Here is a 24,885-nt window from a genome sequence, read left to right as displayed (position 1 = left end):
TAGTAGGTGACGACTGGTATAGCAGGTTACCAGTGGGGTTATAGTGGTGTAGTAGGTTACTAGTGGTAATACAGTGGTGGAGTAGGTTACTCGTGGTGGTACAGTGGTGGAGTAGGTTACTAGTAGTCATACAGTGGTGTACTAGGTTACTAGTGGTGTTACAGTGGTGTAGTAGGTGACTAGTGGTGTTACAGTGGTGAAGTAGTTTACTAGTGGTGTTACAGAGGAGTGGTAGGTTACTAGTGGTGTTACAGTGGTGCAGTAGGTGACTAGTGGTGTTACAGTGGTGTAGTAGGTTACTAGTGGTGTTACACTGGTTTAGTAGGTTACTAGTGACGTTACAGTGGTGCAGTAGGTGACGAGTGGTGTTACAGTGGTGTAGTAGGTTACAATTGGTGCAGTAGGTTACTGGTGATGTTACAGTGGTGTAGTATGCTACGAGTGATGTTACAGTGGTGTAGTAGATTAGTAGTGGTGTAGTAGATTACTAGTAGTGTTACAGTGGTGTAGTAAGCTACTCGTGATGTTACAGTGGTGTAGTAGGTTACAATTGGTGCAGTAGGTTACTGGTGATGTTACAGTGGTGTAGTATGCTACGAGTGATGTTACAGTGGTGTAGTAGATTACTAGTGGTGTAGTAGATTACGAGTGATGTTACTAGTAGTTACTAGTAGTCATACAGTGATGTAGTAGGTTACTAGTGGTGTTACAGTGGTGTAGTAGGTAACAATTGATTTAGAAGATGACTAGTGTTGTTACAGTGGTGTAGTAGGTTACTAGTGGTGTTACAGTGGTGTAATAGGTGACTAGTGATGTTACAGTGGTGTAATATGTTACTTGTGCTGTTACAGTGGTGTAGTAGGTGACTAGTGGTGTTACAGGTGTGTAGTACATGACTAGTGGTGATACAGTGGTGTAGTTTGTTGACTAGCGATATTACAGTGGTTACTAGTGGTCTTACAGTGGTGTAGTAGGTGACTAGTGGTCTTAGTGTTGCAGTAGGTTACTATTGGTGTAATAGGTTACTAGAAGTGTTACAGTGGTGTAAGAGGGGACTAGTGTGTTACAGTGGTGTATTAGGTCACTACTGGTTATACAGAGGTGTAGTATGTAACTAGTAATGTTACAGTGGTGTAGAAGGTGACTAGTGATGTTACAGTGTGTAGTAGGTGACTAGTTGTGTTACAGTGGTGTAGTAAGTGACTAGTGAAGTTACAGTGGTGTAGTAGGGTAATAGTGGTGTTACAGAGGTGTCGTAGGTTACTATTGGATTACAGTGGTGTAATAGGTTACTAGTGATGCTACAGTGGTGCAGTAGGTTACTATTGGTGTTACAGTGATGTTGTAGGTTACTAGTGGTGTAGTAGATTACTAGTGTTGTTACAGTGGTGTAGTAGGTTAGTAGTGGTGTTACAGTGGTGTAGTAGGTTACTAGTGATGCTACAGTGGTGCAGTAGGTTACTAGTGATGTTACAGTGGTGTAGTAGATTACAATTGGTGCAGTAGGTTACTGGTGATGTTACAGTGGTGTAGTATACTACGAGTGATGATACAGTGGTGTAGTAGGTGAATTGTGGTGTTACAATGGTGTAGTAGGATACTAGTGATGTTATAGTGGTGCAGTAGGTTACTAGTGGTGTTACAGTGGTGTAGCAGATTACTATTGGTGTAGTAGATGACTAGTGTTGTTACAGTGGTGTAGTAGGTTACTAGTGGTGTTACACTGGTTTAGTAGGTTACCAGTGTTGTTATAGTGGTGTAGTAGGTGACTAGTGGTGTCACAGTGGTGTAGTTTGTTGACAGATGATATTAGAGTGGTGTAGTAGGTGACTAGTGATGTTACAGTGGTGTAGTACGTGACTAGCGGTGATACAGTGGTGTAGTTTGTTGACAGATGATATTAGAGCGGTGTAGTAGGTGACTAGTGGTGCTACAGTGGTGTAGTAGGTTACTAGTAATGTAACAGTGGTGCAGAAGGTGACTAGGGGTGTTATAGTGGTGTAGTAGGTGACTAGTGGTGTTACAATGGTGTAGTAGGTGACTAGTGGTGTTACAGTGGTGTAGTAGGTTACTAGTGATGTTACAGTGGTGTAATAAGTGACTAGTGGTGTTAGAGTGGTGTAATAGGTTACTAGTGGTGTTATAGTCGGGTAGAAGATGACAAGTGGTGTTACAGTGGTGTAGTAGGTGACGACTGGTATAGCAGGTTACCAGTGGTGTTATAGTGGTGTAGTAGGTTACTAGTGGTAATACAGTGGTGGAGTAGGTTACTCGTGGTGGTACAGTGGTGGAGTAGGTTACTAGTAGTCATACAGTGGTGTACTAGGTTACTAGTGGTGTTACAGTGGTGTAGTAGGTGACTAGTGGTGTTACAGTGGTGAAGTAGTTTACTAGTGGTGTTACAGAGGAGTGGTAGGTTACTAGTGGTGTTACAGTGGTGCAGTAGGTGACTAGTGGTGTTACAGTGGTGTAGTAGGTTACTAGTGGTGTTACACTGGTTTAGTAGGTTACTAGTGACGTTACAGTGGTGCAGTAGGTGACGAGTGGTGTTACAGTGGTGTAGTAGGTTACAATTGGTGCAGTAGGTTACTGGTGATGTTACAGTGGTGTAGTATGCTACGAGTGATGTTACAGTGGTGTAGTAGATTAGTAGTGGTGTAGTAGATTACTAGTAGTGTTACAGTGGTGTAGTAAGCTACTCGTGATGTTACAGTGGTGTAGTAGGTTACAATTGGTGCAGTAGGTTACTGGTGATGTTACAGTGGTGTAGTATGCTACGAGTGATGTTACAGTGGTGTAGTAGATTACTAGTGGTGTAGTAGATTACGAGTGATGTTACTAGTAGTTACTAGTAGTCATACAGTGATGTAGTAGGTTACTAGTGGTGTTACAGTGGTGTAGTAGGTAACAATTGATTTAGAAGATGACTAGTGTTGTTACAGTGGTGTAGTAGGTTACTAGTGGTGTTACAGTGGTGTAATAGGTGACTAGTGATGTTACAGTGGTGTAATATGTTACTTGTGCTGTTACAGTGGTGTAGTAGGTGACTAGTGGTGTTACAGGTGTGTAGTACATGACTAGTGGTGATACAGTGGTGTAGTTTGTTGACTAGCGATATTACAGTGGTTACTAGTGGTCTTACAGTGGTGTAGTAGGTGACTAGTGGTCTTAGTGTTGCAGTAGGTTACTATTGGTGTAATAGGTTACTAGAAGTGTTACAGTGGTGTAAGAGGGGACTAGTGTGTTACAGTGGTGTATTAGGTCACTACTGGTTATACAGAGGTGTAGTATGTAACTAGTAATGTTACAGTGGTGTAGAAGGTGACTAGTGATGTTACAGTGTGTAGTAGGTGACTAGTTGTGTTACAGTGGTGTAGTAAGTGACTAGTGAAGTTACAGTGGTGTAGTAGGGTAATAGTGGTGTTACAGAGGTGTCGTAGGTTACTATTGGATTACAGTGGTGTAATAGGTTACTAGTGATGCTACAGTGGTGCAGTAGGTTACTATTGGTGTTACAGTGATGTTGTAGGTTACTAGTGGTGTAGTAGATTACTAGTGTTGTTACAGTGGTGTAGTAGGTTAGTAGTGGTGTTACAGTGGTGTAGTAGGTTACTAGTGATGCTACAGTGGTGCAGTAGGTTACTAGTGTTGTTACAGTGGTGTAGTAGGTTAGTAGTGGTGTTACAGTGGTGTAGTAGGTTACTATTGGTGTAGATGACTAGTGCTGTTACAGTGGTTTAGTAGGTTACTAGTGATGTTACACTGGTTTAATAGGTTACTAGTTATGTTACAGTGGTGTAGTAGGTGACTAGTGGTGTTACAGTGGTGCAGTAGGTGACTAGTGGTGTTACAGTTGTGTAGTAGGTTACTAGTGGTTTTACAGTTAGTAGTGGTGTTACAGTGGTGTAGTAGGTGACTAGTGGTGTTACAGAGGAGTAGTAGGTTACTAGTGGTGTTACAGTGGTGTAGTAGGTTACTATTGGTTTTACAGTGGTGTAATAGGTTACTAGTGATTTTACAGTGGTGTAGTAGGTTAGTACTGGTGTTACAGTGGTGCAGTAGGTGACTACTGGTGTTACCGTGGTGTATTAGGTGACTAGTGGTCTTAGTGTTGCAGTAGGTTACTATTGGTGTAATAGGTTACTAGAAGTGTTACAATTGTGTAGTAGGTGACTAGTGGTGTTACAGTGGTGTAGTAGGTTACCAGTGATGTTACAGTGATGTAGTAGGTTACTAGTGGTGTTACAGTGGTGTAGTAGGTTACCAGTGATGGTACAGTGATGTAGTAGGTTACTAGTGGTGTTACCGTGGTGTAGTAGGTTACTATTGGTGTAGTAGGTTACTAGTGGTGTTACAGCAGTGTAGTAACCTACTAGTCATGTTACAGTTGTATAGTAGGCTACTATTGGTGTAGTAGGTGACTAGTGGTGTTACAGTGGTGTAGTATGTGACTAGTGGTGATACAGTGGTGTAGTTTGTTGACTAGTGATATTACAGTGGTGTAGTAGGTGACTACTGGTGTTACCGTGGTGCAATAGGTGACTAGTGGTCTTAGTTTTGCAGTAGGTTACTATTGGTGTAATAGGTTACTAGATGTGTTACAGAGGAGTAGTAGGTTACTAGTGGTGTTACAGTGGTGTAGTAGGTTACCAGTGATGTTACAGTGATGTAGTAGGTTACTAGTGTGTTACAGTGGTGAAGTTGGTTACTAGTGGTGTTACAGTGGTGTAGTAGGTTACTAGTGGTGTTACAGTGATGTAGTAGGTTACTAGTGGTGTTACAGTGATGTAGTAGGTTACCAGTGATGTTACAGTGGTGTAGTAGGTTACTAGAAGTGTTACAGTGGTGTAGTAGGTTACTAGTGGTGTTACAGTGGTGTAGCAGGTTACTAGTGATGTTATAGTCAGTTAGTAGGTTACTACTGTTATAGCAGGTTACTAGTGGTGTTAAGGTGGTGTAGTAGATTACTAGTGGTGTTACAGTGGTGTACTAGGTTACTAGTGGTTTTACAGTGGTACAGTAGGTTACGAGTGCTGTTACAGTGGTGTAATAGGTGACTAGTTATGTTACATTGGTGTAATATGTTACTTGTGGTGTTACAGTGGTGAAGTAGGTGACTAGTGGTGTTACATGTGTGTAGTAGGTGACTAGTGGTGTTACAGTGGTGAAGTAGTTTACTAGTGGTGTTACAGAGGAGTAGTAGGTTACTAGTAGTGTTACAGTGGTGTAGTAGGTTACTAGTGGTTTTACAGTGGTGTAATAGGTTACTAGTGATTTTACAGTGGTGTAGTAGGTTAGTAGTGGTGTTACAGTGGTGTAGTAGGTTACTATTGGTGTAGATGACTAGTGCTGTTACAGTGGTTTAGTAGGTTACTAGTGGTGTTACACTGGTTTAATAGGTTACTAGTTATGTTACAGTGGTGCAGTAGGTGACTAGTGGTGTTACAGAGGAGTAGTAAGTTACTAGTGGTGTTACAGTGGTGTAGTAGGTTACTAGTGGTTTTACAGTGGTGTAATAGGTTACCAGTGATTTTACAGTGGTGTAATAGGTTAGTAGTGGTGTTACAGTGGTGTAGTAGGTGACTAGTGGTGATATAGTGGGGTAGTAGATTACACGTGGTGTTACAGTGGTGTAGTAGGTTACTAGTGGTTTTACAGTGGGTTAATAGGTTACTAGTGGTGTTACAGTGGTGTAGTAGGTTACTAGTGATGTTAGAGTGTTGCAGTATGTGACTAGTGGTGTTACAGTGGTGTAATAGGTTACTAGGGTGTTACAGTGGTGTAGTAGGTTACTAGTGATTTTACAGTGGTTCAGTAGGTTACTAGTGGTGTTACTGTGGTGTAGTAGGTGACTCATGGTGTTACAGTGGTGTAGTAGGTTACAGTGGTGTTACAGTGGTGTAGTAGGTTACTAGTGGTGTCACAGTGGTGTAGTAGGTTACTAGTGGTGTTACAGTGGTGTAGTAGGTGACTCATGGTGTAAAGGTCACTAGTGGTGTTACAGTGGTGCAGTAGGTTACTAGTGGTGTTACAGTGGTGTAGTAGGTTACTAGTGGTGTTACAGTGGTGCAGTAGGTTACTAGTGGTGTTACAGTGGTGTAGTATGTGAGTAGTGGTGTTACAGTGGTGTAGTAGGTTACTAGTAGTGTTACAGTGATGCAGTAGGTTACTATTGGTGTTACAGTGGTGTAGTAGGTGACTCATGGTGTAAAGGTCACTAGTGGTGTTACAGTGGTGCAGTAGGTTACTAGTGGTGTTACAGTGGTGTAGTAGGTTACTAGTGGTGTTACAGTGGTGTAGTAGGTTACTAGTGGTGTTACAGTGGTTCAGTATGTTACTATTGGTGTTACAGTGGTGCAGTAGGTTACTAGTGATGTTACAGTGGTGTAGTAGGTTACTAGTGGTGTTACAGTGGTGCAGTAGGTTACTAGTGGTGTGGCTGCTCTCACCATTCTCATCCAGGGAGAAGTCATCCTGGGCGTAGCGGAACTTCTCTGGGCCACAGGCAATGAAGACATCATCATCACCAAAGAAATCCTGAAGACAGGTGACCTGGTGGAGCAGAGAAACACGGGACCATGTGAGAATGCAGCTCTGCGACAATGCATACATACAATTCAGTGGGATCTTAACATGACATATCAGATTTAAAATACATTCATCTTTGACAGTGACCAGTCCGACATCTCAGCACTACCACCTCCTTGACTCTGCACTTTTCTCCAGGTCACATCATGTCAGTAACAGCATTACAGTAACAGCAACACACAGATAGAGCAAAGAAATTCAGCAGCCAATGTGTGCCCCAAAAAGAGGGTCTTATACTGCATTAACATTCTCCAGTTCGCTAAACTGCTTTTAAAATGCTGACCGTGTGTTCATTAAAAAAGATAATACACTTGCATTCAACCACGACAAAACGTTGCATATAATTGTGCGAGGTTTGAGATTAGTGAATAGCTGTGGGGCTAGCTCGTAGAATTATCTAAAATCCTGGGTTTAATACCGCTTAAATTGGAGATGGTTGTTGATGGTAAAATCTGTGGCTAGTAAAGGACTAAGACATGAGATATAATACATCTGCAACATCCTACTTTACATAAAGAGCTATTATTAGGAAGAACTGACACTTTTAGTATAAGAAGACAAAGGCGAATTTATCTAAGATTTCATCTAATGAGTCAGACTTCCTTCAGCCTTCAATGGAGTCCAACAGCAGACAAAACCTCTCCTACAATAGGTTGTATTCAGCCAATGAAAGAAAGCTGGTTGTATTGAGTACTCTTGGCACGTTAGCATGGCTACTAGAGCCAAACATGTCCCAATCACACACAGTCCAACGTTACTGAGTCTTTAATAATGACTAATAATTGTGTATCACAGAGCTCAGTTTAACCCACTCCTCTAAGGGTTATGATCCCCTTCACTGCAGCTGTTCATGTCACAAGCTACTTACTGGACAGACGTCTCGGGCCACACCCCCTTTCACTGATGACCCTCCAATAGAAAAGCCCTGTTCCTGGAACTAGCAGGTTTATTAGGCCCTCCCCCACCTCACATTCAAAACAGTCTTCCTCTCTGGTCTCCCGGGTGACAGGCGTCCAGGGGGCCACGCCACGCCCCCGAGGTTCAGAACCTGGAGGGTAATACCCAGGATACATCACATCACAACCTTCTTTGTGACACACTTCTAAACTATGAGCTGATGCTAATTCTGGAGCACCCCACCCCAGCAGCTGCCATGATGCTTGTCGCTACTGGAGGAGTGTCTGGTCTGCATGGCGTCTGCCAGCTGTACCTCCTCCATGTCCCACGGGTCCAGGCCATAGACAGGGGGCAGGAGTGGCACATATCCCTAGGGTCAAACCCTAGTGATGAAATGACTATATATAATCCCATTCTTATTGCTTTTTCATTGTAGACCTCTAATTAACTCACCCAGTCTTTCAGTGTATCATTAAACAGTCAATATTGGGAGCTTAAATGTTTTATTTAAAAAAAAATATTATCTTCAATCTTACAATTGCCGTGTGGAATTTAGCAGGAATGTAGCTATAATGGGGACATTTTAAGGATGCCTCTCGGGCTGTCAATCATGTGTCAGATGGGAAGCGTGATGGGGTCTGCCAGCCCTCCACCCAGCCCCCACCACATCTCTAGGTGGTGATAATGGAAAGGGTATGTAAATGAGGTCTTTGGTGGTCTCTGGGGGGTCTGTGTGTCAATCCCTCTGATGACAACAGCCCATCAAGGCTGGCTGGGCTCCCCAGCTACAAGGGTAATGAGGGGGGCCGAGGGGGCTATGCAGGACACAGGGCCCTATGAGGGAGGCCAAACTTGACTATGGTTCATAACAATCTCTCTCTGTCCATCCCCCACACCCAACCCCCATGCCTTTGTTTAGGGTCAGGACGAGACAGAGGTCATTAGAGTGATGACAATACAACAGACTGAAGAAAGGAGCAATACAGTAGAACTGCTTAAAAGACTGAGAAACATTTAGTGAAAATATAATGGTCTGTAGAAACTCAGCTTTTCAAATACCACTTTATGCAGTGATGGTCAACATTAGTACAATTCAATGTATTTATGTATCTATCTAGTCCATTACTTTAGAATGACAGGTCTAAATCAGATCATCAATACAATTAGTGATCCTGGACATGGTAAGATCCTAGACATGATATCCTGGACCTGATAAGATCCTGGACATGATAAGATCCTGGACAGGATAAGATCCTGGACAGGATAAGATCCTGGACACGATAAGATCCTGGACACTGTTATTTTGTGAAGGAATCCATTTCTGAGAAAAACATTCATAGCCAGCGAGAAGCCTTTTGGAAACCAGCTGTGGTGTGTGAATGTGGGCCGAATAGAAAACATATTAAGCGTATTACTGGGTTGCTGCAGTAATGGAAATACAATACTCTGAACCACAGGAAGGCCTAGATAGTCAGCATTTCCTTTCCAGAGATCAGGTCATACGGCACTACCATTACCACCAGGGAAGTAAGTCTGTCTCATTATACCCATCTCACTATTGAAAAGCACTACTTCATCACCTAATACAACTGAATGTTTATGTCTATGCTCAGACATGAGTGCAGCCACTGCTGTAAAGTGCTATTGACAGCCCGCTCAGCACACCAGTGAGCTTTACACTAGAGGAGCTGTCATGTCATCCAGTGTGACAGCCCCTCTGTGTGGATTTGTGCAGACAAATGCATAGAGCTAATTGACTGCAGAGCTCCTGATTGTGAAGATGCCTGTCTGATCTGACAGCACTGTTACTGGGACACACATGGCCTAGGAAGGTTCAGGAGGGACAGGGACAGGGACAGTAGTAGAGGGAGAGAAACATTAGAAGAGGGAAAGGGACAGGTACCAGGGGTGAAGGAGGACCTGGGAACAAAGTCAGGGTCCTTGCTACCTGGGATCCTTGGGATGTCCCTACCCCTTTGAAGTTGATATTTTAAATGGTTAAGGTAAGGGTTATGGTTAGGGTTAGGTTTTAGGCTAGGCATGTCTCAAGAGTACCAGATAGCACTAACCCAAAGCCGGTCGGACTTCCCATTGGGCAAAACAGTCATTATGACATCACTACAACTAGTTTTGCCCACTTGCTTGACCTGTCCTCCATCCTGTTTTGCTAAAGACGTCTTACAGAGAGAGAAAGAGCGAGAGAGCGATAGAAAGAGAGAGCGATATATAGAAAGAGAGAGATAGTGTTGATGGGAGTCGAAGCAGATCAGGTCCGAGACAGCAGAGAGAATGACAAGATGCCTGTATACCAGGTTAATCCTGATTGGTCTGGCTTCCACCAGCTCATATAAGGCCCTGTGTCACGCTAGCCAAGGTAAGGTGGGGCCACTGACCCTTTTCTGTCAACTCCTGTCACCCCTCAGCCCTGCAGATACCACAGCTTACACTGACCAGCCAACCAATCACAACCGTCAGCCAGGCAGACACCACAGCTTACACCAACCAGCCAGCCAATTACATCTCACTAATTATGAGGAGGACAGGGGCCAATCAGAGACACGGTGTACACTTACTTACACTAAGATCAAATATCTATTTGGAGATACTATATGGGTCACTTCAGTCATACTTTTGTTTTTTCTTGACTCTTATTAAAGTACTTATCCAGAGAGATTGCAGTTGTCACCTTTTACAAGTCAATACATCCCAACTGCTGTTTGATTTTCCGACCAAACTGTGTATGTACATACAGTGTAGTATAAATACATTGATACTAAATTATATCTAAATAAACCCTGACATACAGCCAAATCTGTTCATAAACCCTCCTATTCCAAGGATAATAGTGGGTCTGAGAGAGATCATTCTCCAGATATCACATCTCTACATCTATATTAATGGCTTTGCTTAGGGCTTTCTTCTTGCAGGGCAAGGGTCGCATTGCCACACAGTGAGAGGGAACGGTTCAGGAGCACAGTAGTGCTGTAGGATGAGGCTGTTGCTGACAGGGCAGCAGACAGTGGTGATGTGATGTGATCTGAGTGGATGGGAGAGAGAGCGCCCCACAAAAATGGACCAGAGAGGAGGGGGTGACCTTCAACGTGGGTGAGCCTGTCAGACTCGCCACCAGCGCAGTAGACACACACACAGAGCTGAAGCCAGAGACTGTCTAGAGCTAGGTCACCAACAAACAATATCAGACACCATCCAAAAAAGAAGCCAGAGACTGTAGCCTCAACAGAGGAACACACAAAAGCAGTCCTCAGCAGCAGTACTGACATATCATCACACCACTCTGAGAGGGGCCGAAGCTAAAGAGGAAAGGACGTTTAAAACCGATGATGTGAGATGACAGGTTGATGGCAATGCATTATGTCTGAGTTCATGCAATTGCAGACAAGCCTTACTTACTCTTCTATTGGCCCAAGTCCCTTCTTCCTACTCTACCATTGGTCTGTGCAGTTGGATTAGTAGCTAACGCTGTAACTTAAGACATCCATTTCAGAGGGATGGGTGAATTAGCACTTAATGGGTTAATCCTGTAGCCTACCGTATACCGGGGTGTTTGGAAATGGCCACGGGATGGTTTTAAAACACTGACAATACCGGTGAAAATATTTCTTTGAAGTTTTTCAATAAATTGTAATATTTGTAGCTACTTTTTAAGGAAATACCTGCAGTCAACGTGTGCAATATGTTAGGAGATAAAGCAGATTGCTTTCTTCATTTCACACGTCACATTACTTTCCATTATGATGCTTACCATAGTTCCCCAGAACAGTTGAGCCAGTCACGTGTTTGTTTGTAAATAGCACAACGGGAGAAAGCGGCGAGTAGTCGAGTCCAACTTTGTATTGACAGAGGTCCCATTTTATATTGAAAGTCATTTTATATTGAAAATACACTACCGTTCAAAAGTTTGGGGTCACTTAGAAATGTCCTCGTTTTTGAAAGAAAAGCACATTTTTGGTTCATTAAAACAACATCAAATTGATCAGAATAACAATGTAGACCTTGTTAATGTTGTAAATGACTATTGTAGCTGGAAACGGCAGATTTTTTATGGAATATCTACATAGGCGTACAGAGGCCCATTATCAGAAACCATCACTCCTGTGTTCCAATGGCACGTTGTGTTAGCTAATCCAAGTTTATCATTTTAAAAGGCTAATTGATCATTCGAAAACCCTTTTGCAATTATGTTAGCACAGCTGAAAACTGTTGTTCTGATTAAAGAAACAATAAAACTGGCCTTCTTTAGACTAGTTGAGTATCTGGAGCATCTTACAATGACGGCCTAGGAACAGTGGGTATTTTTTGCAAAAAACAGAACGACAGATTTTTTACCTTGTCAGCTCAGGGATTCGATCTAGCAACTTTTCGGTTACTGGTCCAACGCTCTCACCACTAGGATACCTGCCGCCCTGTTGTGTGAACAAACTGCACATTTTAGAGTGGCCTTTTATTGTCCCCAGCACAAGATGCACCTGTGTAATGATCATGCTGTTTAATCAGCTTCTTGACATACCACAACTGTCAGGTGGATGGTTATCTTGGCAAAGGAGAAAAGCTCACTAACAGCGATGTAAACAAATTTGTGCACAAAATTTGAGAGAAATAAGTTATTTCTACGTATGGAACATTTCTGGGATATTTTATTTCAGCTTGTGAAACATGGGACCAACACTTTACATGTTGCGTTTATATTTTTGTTCAGTATACATTAGTCCAACACATTTGGCAGAAAATAGCTTAATTTTCATCAGATGACAACAGAAGTGCAATGCTATTTGGCTGGCAGTAAATGAGCTTACAATAAAACAGCAAGGTATTTTTTGCAAAAAATGATGCATGGCCATCATATTTCTAATGTTATTCATAGAAAGAATGTAGCCAGCTACATTTGCTAATGTGAATTCTCATCCGAGTGGAGAAGTGCAACTGAAGAACAACATGTGTCTGACGCCGAGCAGAAATTACAATAAGAAGCAGTTTAGATCTGCATTTACAAAATGCAGCAATATATTTCTTATGCTTTTTTTTACCTGGGTGAAAAACGATAAATGATGTGTTAAGTTTAACTTGCTAGTTATCTAAATAAGTGGCTGAATGGTTAAGGGCTCGCAAGTAAGCATTTCACGGTAAGGTCTACCTGTTGTATTCGGCGCATGTGACCAATAAAATTTGATTTTTGATTTGATTTGAATTAATAAGGTGACGGGGCATCATACTGTGTTAGCGTTCTGCTGTGTTTGAGAAGTCAAAGCCCTTTGGATGAGTTATCTGTACAGCTGCCACTGCTATCTTTAGATTTCTTCTCTGAGCAGAGCAGGCAGGCCTGTTGCCCTAGCGACTCCAGACTCTACACAGACACAGCGTGTACACATGGTGCTCCAGAGCCAATACTGGTGTTTCTTCACACATGCATGCATCAAGACTTTGTTCAATTGCACAATGTCTCTCGTTCACATTCGCTTGTAAATGTCCAAACTCAAAACAAATTACATTCGGTAGCTCCAATATGTATAACTTCATGAGCTGGATTGCCTGTCTTTGCAATTCGTATATTTTGTTTTGCGCTCGCTCGTTAGGATATTTAGCTGGCAGCCTCCATGAAAATTCCATGAAAACACCCAATGGTCTTCCTTGCATTTTTTGGCACCCCCTAGTGTACTAAGCTGGTAATAGCGTAAATCCCAGGATGAGAGAAGGATGACGGTATGACCATATGACAGTCTGGATACTGCTCCTAACATTGAACACAGTGGAGGAGTTATACAGCAGCTCAGTATAGCTCTCTCTGTGTGTGTGTGTATGTGTATGTGTGTGTGTGTGTGTGTGTGTGTGTGTGTGTGTGTGTGTGTGTGTGTGTGTGTGTGTGTGTGTGTGTGTGTGTGTGTGTGTGTGTGTGTGTGTGTGTGGTTTTACTATCCTTGTGCGGGGCAGAAGTCCTCACAAGGATAGTAAAATGGGGAAATTACGGCGGTCCCCACAAAGAAAAATACAATTTTAGGCTTAGGGTTAGGCTTTGGGTTAGGATTACAATTAGGGTTACGGTAAGAATTAAGGTTAGGGTTAGGGGTTAGGATTAGGGATAGGAGTTAGGGTTAGGTTAAGTTTTAGGGTTAGGGGTTTTGGATTAAGGGTAGGGTTAGGGAAAATAGGATTTTGAATGGGAATACATTTGTTGGTCCCCACAAGGATAGTAAAACAAACATGTGTGTATGTGTGTGTGTGTGTGTGTGTGTGTGTGTGTGTGTGTGTGTGTGTGTGTGTGTGTGTGTGTGTGTGTGTGTGTGTGTGTGTGTGTGTGTGTTTGTGCTCTGAGTGATGAAGCACTGCACCAATACTGCCTGTGCATGCATCCCCCCTCTCCTCTGCGCATGGGGGAGTACTGGAGAGGTTCACTGGGGGGGGGAGGCAGCCATATACCTTTCTGACAGACAGACCCAATCTACAAACTGGCACATTACCATAATTACATTTACACTTCATCTAGAAACACATTGGAGCTTTAAGACCACTTGCACTCATAAAACATTGAGCAGGAAACACAAAATCAATGAGCAGGGTAACCATGGAAACAGACACACAGGCACGGTGCAGGGAGCCTGAGACTACAGTTTCCCAGTCCTGTATGTGTCAGTCTGTCCATCCCATTTCATCTCCGGTCTGAAGGTTTGGACAGAGATTCTCACTCCCTACTACTAAACTATGTCCACTACAGCAGTCAAGGCGACTTCAGTATGCAGACCAGTCAAAATGACTTCAGTATGCAGACCAGTCAAAATGACTTCAGTATGCAGACCAGTCAAAATTACTTCAGTATGCAGACCAGTCAAAATGACTTCAGTATGCAGACCAGTCAAAATGACTTCAGTATGCAGACCAGTCAAATTACTTCAGTATGCAGACCAGTCAAAATGACTTCAGTATGCAGACCAGTCAAATTACTTCAGTATGCAGACCAGTCAAAATGACTTCAGTATGCAGACCAGTCAAAATGACTTCAGTATGCAGACCAGTCAAAATGACTTCAGTATGCAGACCAGTCAAAATTACTTCAGTATGCAGACCAGTCAAAATGACTTTGGTATGCAGACCAGTCAAAATGACTTCAGTATGCAGACCAGTCAAAATGACTTCAGTATGCAGACCAGTCAAAATTACTTCAGTATGCAGACCAGTCAAAATTACTTTGGTATGCAGACCAGTCAAAATGACTTCAGTATGCAGACTAGTCAAAATGACTTCAGTATGCAGACCAGTCAAAATTACTTCGGTATGCAGACCAGTCAAAATTACTTTGGTATGCAGACCAGTCAAAATTACTTCAGTATGCAGACCAGTCAAAATGACTTCAGTATGCAGACCAGTCAAAATTACTTCGGTATGCAGACCAGTCAAAATTACTTCAGTATGCAGACCAGTCAAAATTACTTCGGTATGCAGACCAGTCAAGGTTACACCATATGACATTTACTACTGGAGGGCTTCCCAGAATTCAGCAGGTCATCTCTTGGGCACAGACTTCACATTGCAGCAACGCATCTTCTTCAGTCTTAGAGACAACTGGCCACTTGGTGAAATATCACTTAAGAGGATTCACTGGAGTCAACTGTTGTTTCAATATGTCTTAACAGGCACTCAACCCTCTGCCCCATTGGTCCAGGGGGACAGAATGCAGCAGCAGACAGCAGCAGACAGGACAGGAGATGATGTCATCCCAATCTGCCTGCTCCCTCCCGACCTGCCTGGCTAAAATGGCTGTAGCAGCGTAATCCCATTAGAGCTAATCCCAGCTCGATGCGTCTCTCTTGGGTACAGCTCCCTGCTCCGTACCCCTCCACCCCCTCTCTTTCAACTGCCATGCCTCTGTGAGGGGTAGGGTGGGGTGAGGGCACACAGGGAGTCTAGGATGCCTCCACTAACTGAGATGTAGAGGTACAGCGACATCCGAGCACGCTGATTGGCTGTGTGAATGACTTGTGGGCCCTGAAAATGCATGTAATCCAAACATTAGCTCTCATTATCATAGAGAGAAAATAGTGTTTTAGGCTAATCCTATCCAAGCGTTTCCTGGGACAGTGCCCATAGTGACTGTGGGGTGGTTGAGGTCATACACAGCACAGCACACACATGCTTGCCAGCCTTGTTACAGGTCCATTGTTTCACCGTATAAACCGGTCTGTGGAGATCAGTAGCTGGGTTAGCCAGAATAAAAAGCCATATTACAACCTATGTGTTGTGATAATTGTGTTGTTTGTCTATAACCTGTTAGTTCATACTGTATGCCTTGCCACCGTGATATATAGGCCTAAGGTGGAGACAATAAGAAGACACAGTGGTAAATTCAACCACACCTTTGTTACATCACAAAACCGGAGCAACCTCTGTTCAGTGAAGTCCACAAAGCATATTGCATCTAACAAACAGCATGGTCAAGCTAGTTAATGTTTCTGAAATTTTCAGACCACTAAACAACTATTGATTTAGAACCACAGAGTGCAAGTAGAGTGCAGAGTGCAAGTAGCAAAGAAAACAGGAGCTGCTTCCACGATTCCAGCACCATTTCAACTTCAACATTTCAACATCATCTAATCACCTCTGCTTAGTCTAATACAGTGACAACTAAAAGATACCACTTTTGTTTTTGTCAATGTAAGCTAAATATGATGTGGATGTCCATGGTTCTGATGTGTGTGTGTGTGTGTGTGTGTGTGTGTGTGTGTGTGTGTGTGTGTGTGTGTGTGTGTGTGTGTGTGTGTGTGTGTGTGTGTGTGTGTGTGTGTGTGTGTGTGTGTGTGTGTGCACGTTCGTGCAAGTAGAAAAAACATGTTGACTCACCCTACTTGTATAGAGACACCAATGCCATCCTCCTCTCTTTCATATTGATGAAACGGTCTATGACTCTGTCATGCAGTACACCTTTATTTGTTGTTGTCCTAGGCTACCTGGCTAAACTGCCTGCTCACTAGCCTAACTTCCTTTCATGCGCAACGTTAGCTAGTTAACATTAGCCTTCTACATGTAGCTACATACTAAACTTCCATCCTCTCAGTCCAGGGGCACAACAATGTATGAATTAATGGTTGGATCAGAATCACTGTTATAATCATTGGCCAGTACGGAGAATTAAGTAAAACCACAGGTCTAAATCCCTATCTCCATCCATGGCTGATTTAGGAAAGGTCCAATTTTATCTAGCCACCAAGAGGACAACAACAAAACAAGATGCAACTATTCAAGTTGTTTCAGTCTATGACGTATGCTCTCAATGCGATTTGATGGGAGTGACGCTTCCCTTGACACTTTGTTTTGGTGTGCCAGGACCATTCACATTTGAGTTCACTCAGTATAGCTCAACTCTGATTGGCTATTATTTTATACTTTTTTTTAATCAAGGGAGGCCAAATGCTCACTGGCTTCCCTTGCATTCAATGCTACGGAAGGCAACAATGTCATACTCTTTTGGACCAGACAGCATCAGATAGATGAGCTACACATACAGAGACAGAGGGGCGCTGTTTCGCTCACTCAGATGCTTTCTCCGGTGAGATACATTCAGCCTCTTGTGAATTGAAGGAAAATTGGCATCCCTTGGCATCCATGAATACATACCACTGGTGGAGACACACCCAGGGGTGTTCATAGAATAGCTCTAGTCATTTCTATCCCAGATCAGGTGACAGTGTTTCAGTTTGGGGTGTTAGGCTCAGAACACTACTGTATACACTGAGTATATCAAACATGAAGAACACCCTCCTAATATTGAGCTGCACCCCCTTTTGGCCTCAGAACAGTCTAAATTCATCCGGGCATGGACTCTACAAGGCGTCGAAAGCGTTCCACAGGGATGCTGGCCCATGTTGACTCCAACGCTTCCCACAGTTGAGTCAAGTTGGCTGGATATCCTTTGTGTGGTGGACAATTCTTGATACACACGGAAAACTGTTGTGGGTGAAAACCCCAGAACCTTTGCAGTTCTTGACACACTCAAACCGGTGTGCCTGGCACCTACTACCATACCCAGTTAAAATGCACTTAAATCTTTTGTCTTGCCCATTCACCCTCTGAATGGCACACATACACAATCCATGTCTCAATTGTCTCAAGGCTTAAACATCCTTTAACCTATCTCCTCCCCTTCATCTACACTGATTGAAGTGGATTTAACAAGTGGCATCAATAAGCGATCATCGCTTTCACCTGGATTCACCTGGTCAGTCTATGTCATGGAAAGAGCAGGTGTTCCTATTGTTTTGTATGTTTCTCTATATACACTCTATAGACACTCTCTATAACCTAAAAGGGTGTGTCGGCTGTCCCCATAGGAGAACCCTTTGAAGAACCCTCATTGGTTCCAGGTAGAACCCTTTTGGTTCCAGGTAAAAGCCTTTTGGGTTCAATGTAGAACCCTTCCCACTTGGAACCAAAAAGGGTTCTCCTATGGGGACAGCTGACAAACCGTTTTGGAACCCTTTTATCTAAGAGTGGAGAGCGCCGCAGCAGCTTATACACACACAGCTGAAAGGTGAAAGCATAGGATTGCATCCTCCCCCGTTGCTATGGCGACAGAGGATGTATGCTCGTTTTACATCGAACTGTTTGGTAGATATGTGGTCCATACAAATAAGGTCTAAATATTCCAGCTACACGTCTCACTATAACCTATTATACGGCATACAGCTAGGCTCCTATTGTAATGCTATGAGAAGACATCCATATGCGTAGCACATGAGCAAAAATCTATCTAAAGGGTTTTACTAAACACCAATTGATCCATACATTGTATGCTATGCAGCACTTCTGCTCGAGCAAATGAATAGCAGTTATAATGGCACTAGAATCAGTTTGGCCCCTGGCTGTTTCCCCTGGGAGTCTGCTAGATCAACACAGACATATCGCTCCACCATACTGCCCCACTGACCTGTCGTTCAGAGAGAACCATGTGACTAAGCCATCATACATAAAACTGACACAGCTCTGTCGATCAGTAACCCCTGCAATCACAAAGACTGGAAGGGTCTCCCAAACAAATTATGCAACTGAGCAAGCAAATATGAATGAACAATGTGTTTTTTTATTTTGTTCTCTGACTGCAGGCGAGGCACACTGCATTTTGCGGCCTGTATTTTGGTTACTGAATCTACATTATGAAGCCAGACAAAGAGGAAAAGAACAAAGCAATGGGATAGGTTCTTGGTCTCTAATTCTTGATGATCAACGTCCCTGTATTTCCTAAACAGAAACCAGTGACCAACAGAAAGCCCTGGCCAAGGACAGAGACAGCAAGGCTTCCACTAGGTGCCAACGTTTGTCTGGGACAAAACAAATAACTTCTTCAAAGGAAGAGAATCGGAAACAATGAGTCTGTTGACTGTAGCCTTTATGCAGTGTGACTGACTGGGGCCTTGAAAGCAGACTAGTTACAGCAGAGGCTGAGAAGAGGGTGAGGCTGCCCAGAGAGACAGAGACAGAGCCCGTGTTGCTGCAGCTCCGTCTTCTAATCCCCTCCCTGTTAAACGTTGCGAGCCGGAGAATGATTAGTCCTGTACTCGGGCTCTCAGGGGTGCCAAGGAGAAGCTGACATATGCTAAACGTATCCTTATCAGCTGCCACTCACAGGGTGTTTGAGCTGTGATTTCCATAAATCAGGAGGAAGTTGAGGAAGTGAGAGAGCTCACACTCTCCTGCTCTCATCAGCAACTCTCTCCCAGTACTGGAAAGGGATGCAGTGTTTGGGTAGGATGGGCTGGGATGGGGGTGGGGATGCTTTCCTCTAGGAGTCTACCTCACAGCAATGTGGTCCCATGTGGCCCGCTGTATCTAGCCGCTCTTTATAGAGTTGATCAAACAAACGTAAACTCAGTGCGTCCGTGAGGAATAAATTGGCCCGTATTTATTGTGTGTGTTTTTGGAACACAAGGGGATTCTGAGAATCTGGAAAACACACACTAGAGGCAACATTGAAATGTGACTGAATCTGACAGGGTATAAGACCAAAGCGTGAACGCACTATCATCTTTACACGTCTTGGGACAGACGCGACAAAAGACAGACGACTGTAAACAAACCATCTTTTCTGAGAGCTGTCGTCTGTCTAGAGGCCTACCTGCAGCTGGATTGTGAAATGTCACAGTCCCTCAGAGCCATGGCTGTAGTTAAGAAAGGGCATTCCAGCTTGAGGGATATTCATATCAGAGAAGATGAGCATCATGTCTGAAAAGGTCAGGCCACCTTGTCATCTAGAGTCACCTAGCAACAGTATCCAGACAAGTGGTGGGGTGACACAAGACTCACTCTCGAAGATTTTCAATATTCATCTATTCATCTTCTACATGCAATAAATATGTATGTTTATTTAAATTTGTCGACACAGACTTCATGTATGCTCTGTACCACAGTACAGTATCCACAGTATTTACACTGCATAGTCTATGTCAATATGCCAATATGAAGTACAGTTAAGTGTGTCTGGGTTTTCAGTCGCCCTAACTCTCTGATCTACAGAGAATGTCCTGCTGAGAGCCTGGCCACTCCCTCACTCCAGGTTCTCCCCGCCCCTCTGCCCCACAGAGCCCACCCCTAATCCTTGCTTTACCAGCTGTCAGGGCCACATGGCCCCCCAAAACTACCACCACAACCAGCACCAGCAGCCAAGCAGGGACCCCACAACTACAGCAACTGAATTATTCAAAGCTCTTTTCTTGAATGACACAATTCCAAACAATGGCTCGTAGTCCCAGATGCTTTACAATCTGATAGCAGTGGATTAGCGAGTAAAGTAATAAAGTCAATGTGTGTATTCCTCTACACTACTTTTATCAACAGCAACAAAAAATGGAGAGTGCCCTCGAGCCAATGGAAAAACGCTATCATTTCTCTGAGGCAGTGAAAAACATGTGTTTTCATTACAATATGCAGTCTAAAGAAATAGTGGAGTAACATGACCCAATTACCTAGTCCTAGGCCCAGACGCTTTGCCTTTTAAGGAATTCATTTTCACAACCTTTTCACAAAGTTGCTAGAGGCACGGCTAAGAGAAGGTACTATAGATCACCTCCAAGAAGAGAGCTCATATACCGTAGCAGGAATGACACAAACTTTCGATAGTGTATCCTCATTCTGTGGTTGAATGTGGATGTGGATTATTGTCGGTATGATATGACTCATGTTATGCAAGCCAATAAGAACAACAGAAAATATATGCCTCCCTAATTGTTCAGATAGCAGCTAAGGGTATTACTTCCCGGTTTGACTGCTGAAAATGGGCGCTGTATTTAAAACAACACGTCCTACAGAAAAAGGTCCATAATTGGACTATTAATTATAAGTCAGGACCAATGCCAAATGGTTTCAAATAAAAATGCACCTAGCCACAGTATAGAATTCCAATATATCTATACACATCAATACATAGTTAACCACCTTTCTTACCATTTTCCTCTGAGAAACAAAGACTTGAGACTTCAGACTAAAGCATTAGGATTTCATGCCAGATAATAGCTGAACACCAGTTCCTTGACTATGACCTTGATTTTTGTGCCAGATCTGACAAGCAGCAGGAAGCATTCCGCCCAATTCCCACTCTGGAATCTTCCCTTCTTGTACAACCGCCACGGGGGTTTGTCTTGAATGCATTTATTCCCATATCTCTTTTGGCCGGAAATTAATGAATGAACAAATGATGAGCCCCGTGGTACCTCTTCTCTGCCTGGACACCATCCTTACCGTTGCCCCGGGCAACCATGTTAATTCATCTCCATGCACGACTAAAGTAGAGCAATTACTGCATTTTTTGGCTGAGAGGTGAGATGGGTGGCTAATGTAATCAGGAAGGAGCACAGACATGGGAGGGATCGTACTTATCTTACCAACACTTGAGACTCACAACGGATGTTAATGAGGACTCAAAAGAGCATTGCGTTGGAATCAATGATTAAACCGTCACTGATTACAGTCATTATCAGAGACCTGCTCCTATTTCCCCAGAAAAATCAGTCGGCGACAGTCAGATGCATGTCTGCTTTCTATTACAGGATGCAGCTGTTTCATATGCATCCAGTGCTCCTCGTCCACATGTATCATACTATCCAACTATCATACAAAGACATGTGTAACTCATATTGCTTAGCATAAGTCAAAAAGGAACAACAGTAAACTTTGAGAGAACTTTGTTGGAGTTGTCTTGGGTATTTCAGTCAGCGAGGACAGCCAGATTTGACTAATTGGTAGCCTGTGATACTGTTGATCTGCCGGGAGCTGTATGTGGGACTGTGTTTGTGTGCGCAGCACAGTATCAACCAGCAGGCCGTCTCACCACTGCTGTATTCTACAGGAGGAGAGGGGCGAGGTGCGAGGGGCGAGGGGAGACAAAAGAGGGATCTTCTAGCTACAGACCCAATGCTAAATCATTTCGGGCAGCTCTTCAAAGAGCAATTTAACAACATCTCCAGATTCACTATATGATCTGCCTCAGTACACACAGTCCATGATATCGCGAAACAAAGCAAGAGCCATGTGAAATATTAAAGCCCTTGGAACATGGGATATACGCTGTAGCAGAGCAGAGTGCATGCTGCAGCAGTTTCTGCCGCACTAGGCTTTCTCAGAGGAGAGTGTCGGGGGTAAGAGGAGCAGAGCGTCGTCCCCCTGGCGAGGAGAAGCAGAGCAGTGGGCAGGGCTGGCATGTAGGTGGAAAAGACACAGTTCGTTTTTTTTTTTACAAAACCATACATGTGCATGTACTGTACAATGTCCAACTGAGTTAATATAAAATGGCATCAGGGATGTGAACGATAATAGGGAAAATGGGCAAAAAGAATACTTTGTAAAACAGTTCGGAACATGCAACAATGTTTAAGCTTTCTGCGATTTTACTGAGAGTATAAATCCTGTGCCTGATTCCAGGCAGAACCAGTACCTGACCATGCTCCGCTAACCCTGAGGCCAACTCCCACTCTATTCCTCCCTCTGCAGACTCCTCACCAGGATCGATAGTGTGGGCTCTGAAGCCTGCATAAAACAGGACAGTTTTATCTTCCCAAAAACACTATTTCCCTCACCACTGCCTGAGTGCAGTTGATAAAGCACTGTGCTACTTTTTCCTATTGATTGTGTGAAAGGTAATACTCTACGTGCTTTAGTCCTTAATGAAAAGCTAAGCAGAATGGATTACTACCTTTCACAACCAGCCTAAATCACACTAGGCTCCTAATCAACGCGTTTGTTTCAGTTATTTTAATTGAAAGGAAGGGCTTTGTAAGCAAATTAATTGCTTATTCCGCCGGTAATTTCTTTGCCAGGGATTATTCTGGGAATAGATCTGCTGCACTATTAAAGAAAAAGACAGATTGATGTAATCCCTCCAGATCTCTGATGAAGTATCATAAAGGCCAAGACACTCTCTCTCTCTCTCTCTCTCTCTCTCTCTCTCTCTCTCTCTCTCTCTCTCTCTCTCTCTCTCTCTCTCTCTCTCTCTCTCTCTCTCTCTCTCTCTCTCTCTCTCTCTCTCTCTCTCTCTCTCTCTCTCTCTCTCTCTCTCTCTCTCTCTCTCTCTCTCTCTCTCTCTCTCTCTCTCTCTCTCTCTCTCTCAGAGTGGTGTTCCTCTTCAGAATTAGAACACAGAAGTATTACAGCAGTATTCGACTGTATCTGTGAAGCTGTTTCCTCTCATGCCAGAAAGGCCTATATTGATGTGTCATATTTTCCTGCTGCACTCAATCAATACAACTACAGGGGCAAAAAACATGCCTTGCACACATATGACTTATTGGACACTGATTCCATGTCCCATTTATGTCCGCACAGAGAAAACTGAAGGGGAGGACTGGTGGCCAATAAGGTGGTCAATAACACTGTATACTTCTCCTCTGATGCCACGTGGCTTTGAGACATGTTTTAATGTCAGAACCTAATCCAGACCGGGCATTGAAAAAGAGATTATTTCATATTAATGTACATCAGCATTCTCTGGGGGAAAAACCAGTCAGCTCTCTGACAACTGAAAGAGATTTTTGGTCCCGGAGAGTTTGGGAAGGGTTCAGGCGTGTCAGCGAAGCAGCATTCAGGACACTTTGACCAAAACTAACTTTTTACAATAACATTTGTTCCAATATATCATCAGTTTACAGGTAGTGTCCCAATATTAGGATATTTGGGAAAATATAGCTATGAAAGGACGGTGGGTCCTTTCACAATGGAACAGATACACTATCGTTCAAAAGTTTGGGGTCACTTAGTCTTTGTTTTTTAAATAAAAGCACATTTTTTGTCCATTAAAATAACATCAAATTGATCAGAAATACAGTGTAGACATTGTTAATATTGTAGCTTGAAACGGCAGATTTTTTTAGACTAGTTGAGTATCTGGAGCATCAGCATTTGTGGGTTTGATTACAGGCTCAAAATGTCCAGAAACAAAAAACTTTCTTCTGAAACTCGTCAGTCTATTCTTGTTCTGAGAAATGAAGGCTATTCCATGCGAGAAATTGGCAAGAAACTGAAGATCTAGTACAACGCTGCGTACTACTCCCTTCACAGAACAGAGCAAACTGGCTATAACCAGAATAGAAAGAGGAGTGGGAGGCCCCGGTGCACAACTGAGCAAGAGGACAAGTACATTAGAGTGTCTAGTTTGAGAAACAGATGCCTCACAAGTCCTCAACTGGCAGCTTCATTAAATAGTACCCGCAAAACACTAGTCTCAATGTCAACAGTGAAGAAGCGACTCCAGGACGCTGGCCTTCTAGGCAGAGTTGCAAAGAAAAAGCCATATCTCAGACTGGCCAATAAAAATAAAATATTAAGATGGGCAAAAGAACAGACACTGGACAGAGGAAGATTAGAAAAAAGTGTTATGGACAGACAAATCTAAGTTTGAGGTGTTGTATATTGTATATTTTTTGTATTGTATATTTTGTTATTGTATATTTACCATTGTTCCGTTTTTTTCAGTGTGTCACACACTTAGGTTCTTTGTGGCACCTTTTTAAGTTGAAAATGATAACATCCGAATACCATAACATAAAGTGGGAGATTTGTACAGGGTAAAAGGGATCTTGAAGAAGGAAGGCTATCACTAATTTTGCAACACCATGCTATACCCTGTGGACGGCGCTTAATTGGAGCCAATGACACAATGACCCAAAGCACAGCTCCAAACTATGCAAGAACTATTCAGGGAAGAAACAGTCAGCTGGTATTCTGTCTATAATGGAGTGGCCAGCACAGTCACCGGATCTCAACCCTATTGAGCTGTTGTGGGAGCAGCTTGACCGTATGGTACGTAAGAAGTGCCCATCAAGCCAATCCAACTTGGGGGAGGTGCTTCAGGAAGTATGGGGTGAAATCTCTTCAGATTACCTCAACAAATTGACTAGAATGCCAAAGGTCTGC

At 43.2% G+C, this 24,885-nt stretch overlaps 1 protein-coding gene across 1 annotated transcript in view; it reads right to left on the bottom strand.

Moving 5' to 3' along the window:
• The window catches only part of LOC120056606 (neuronal migration protein doublecortin-like), a 58,890-nt gene that overhangs the window by 10,964 nt on the left and 23,041 nt on the right, over positions 1-24,885 (bottom strand). Inside the window, exon 3 of the mRNA XM_039004805.1 lies at positions 6,450-6,552. Within this exon, the coding sequence (XP_038860733.1) occupies positions 6,450-6,552 (103 nt within the window). The remainder of the gene's footprint in view (positions 1-6,449; positions 6,553-24,885) is intronic.

This window comes from Salvelinus namaycush, chromosome 12 (genome assembly GCF_016432855.1).
Source record: "Salvelinus namaycush isolate Seneca chromosome 12, SaNama_1.0, whole genome shotgun sequence".
NCBI classification, from domain to species: domain Eukaryota; kingdom Metazoa; phylum Chordata; class Actinopteri; order Salmoniformes; family Salmonidae; genus Salvelinus; species Salvelinus namaycush.
Note: the sequence above shows the minus strand (reverse complement) of the source record. Positions and strands in the feature narration are given on the sequence as shown.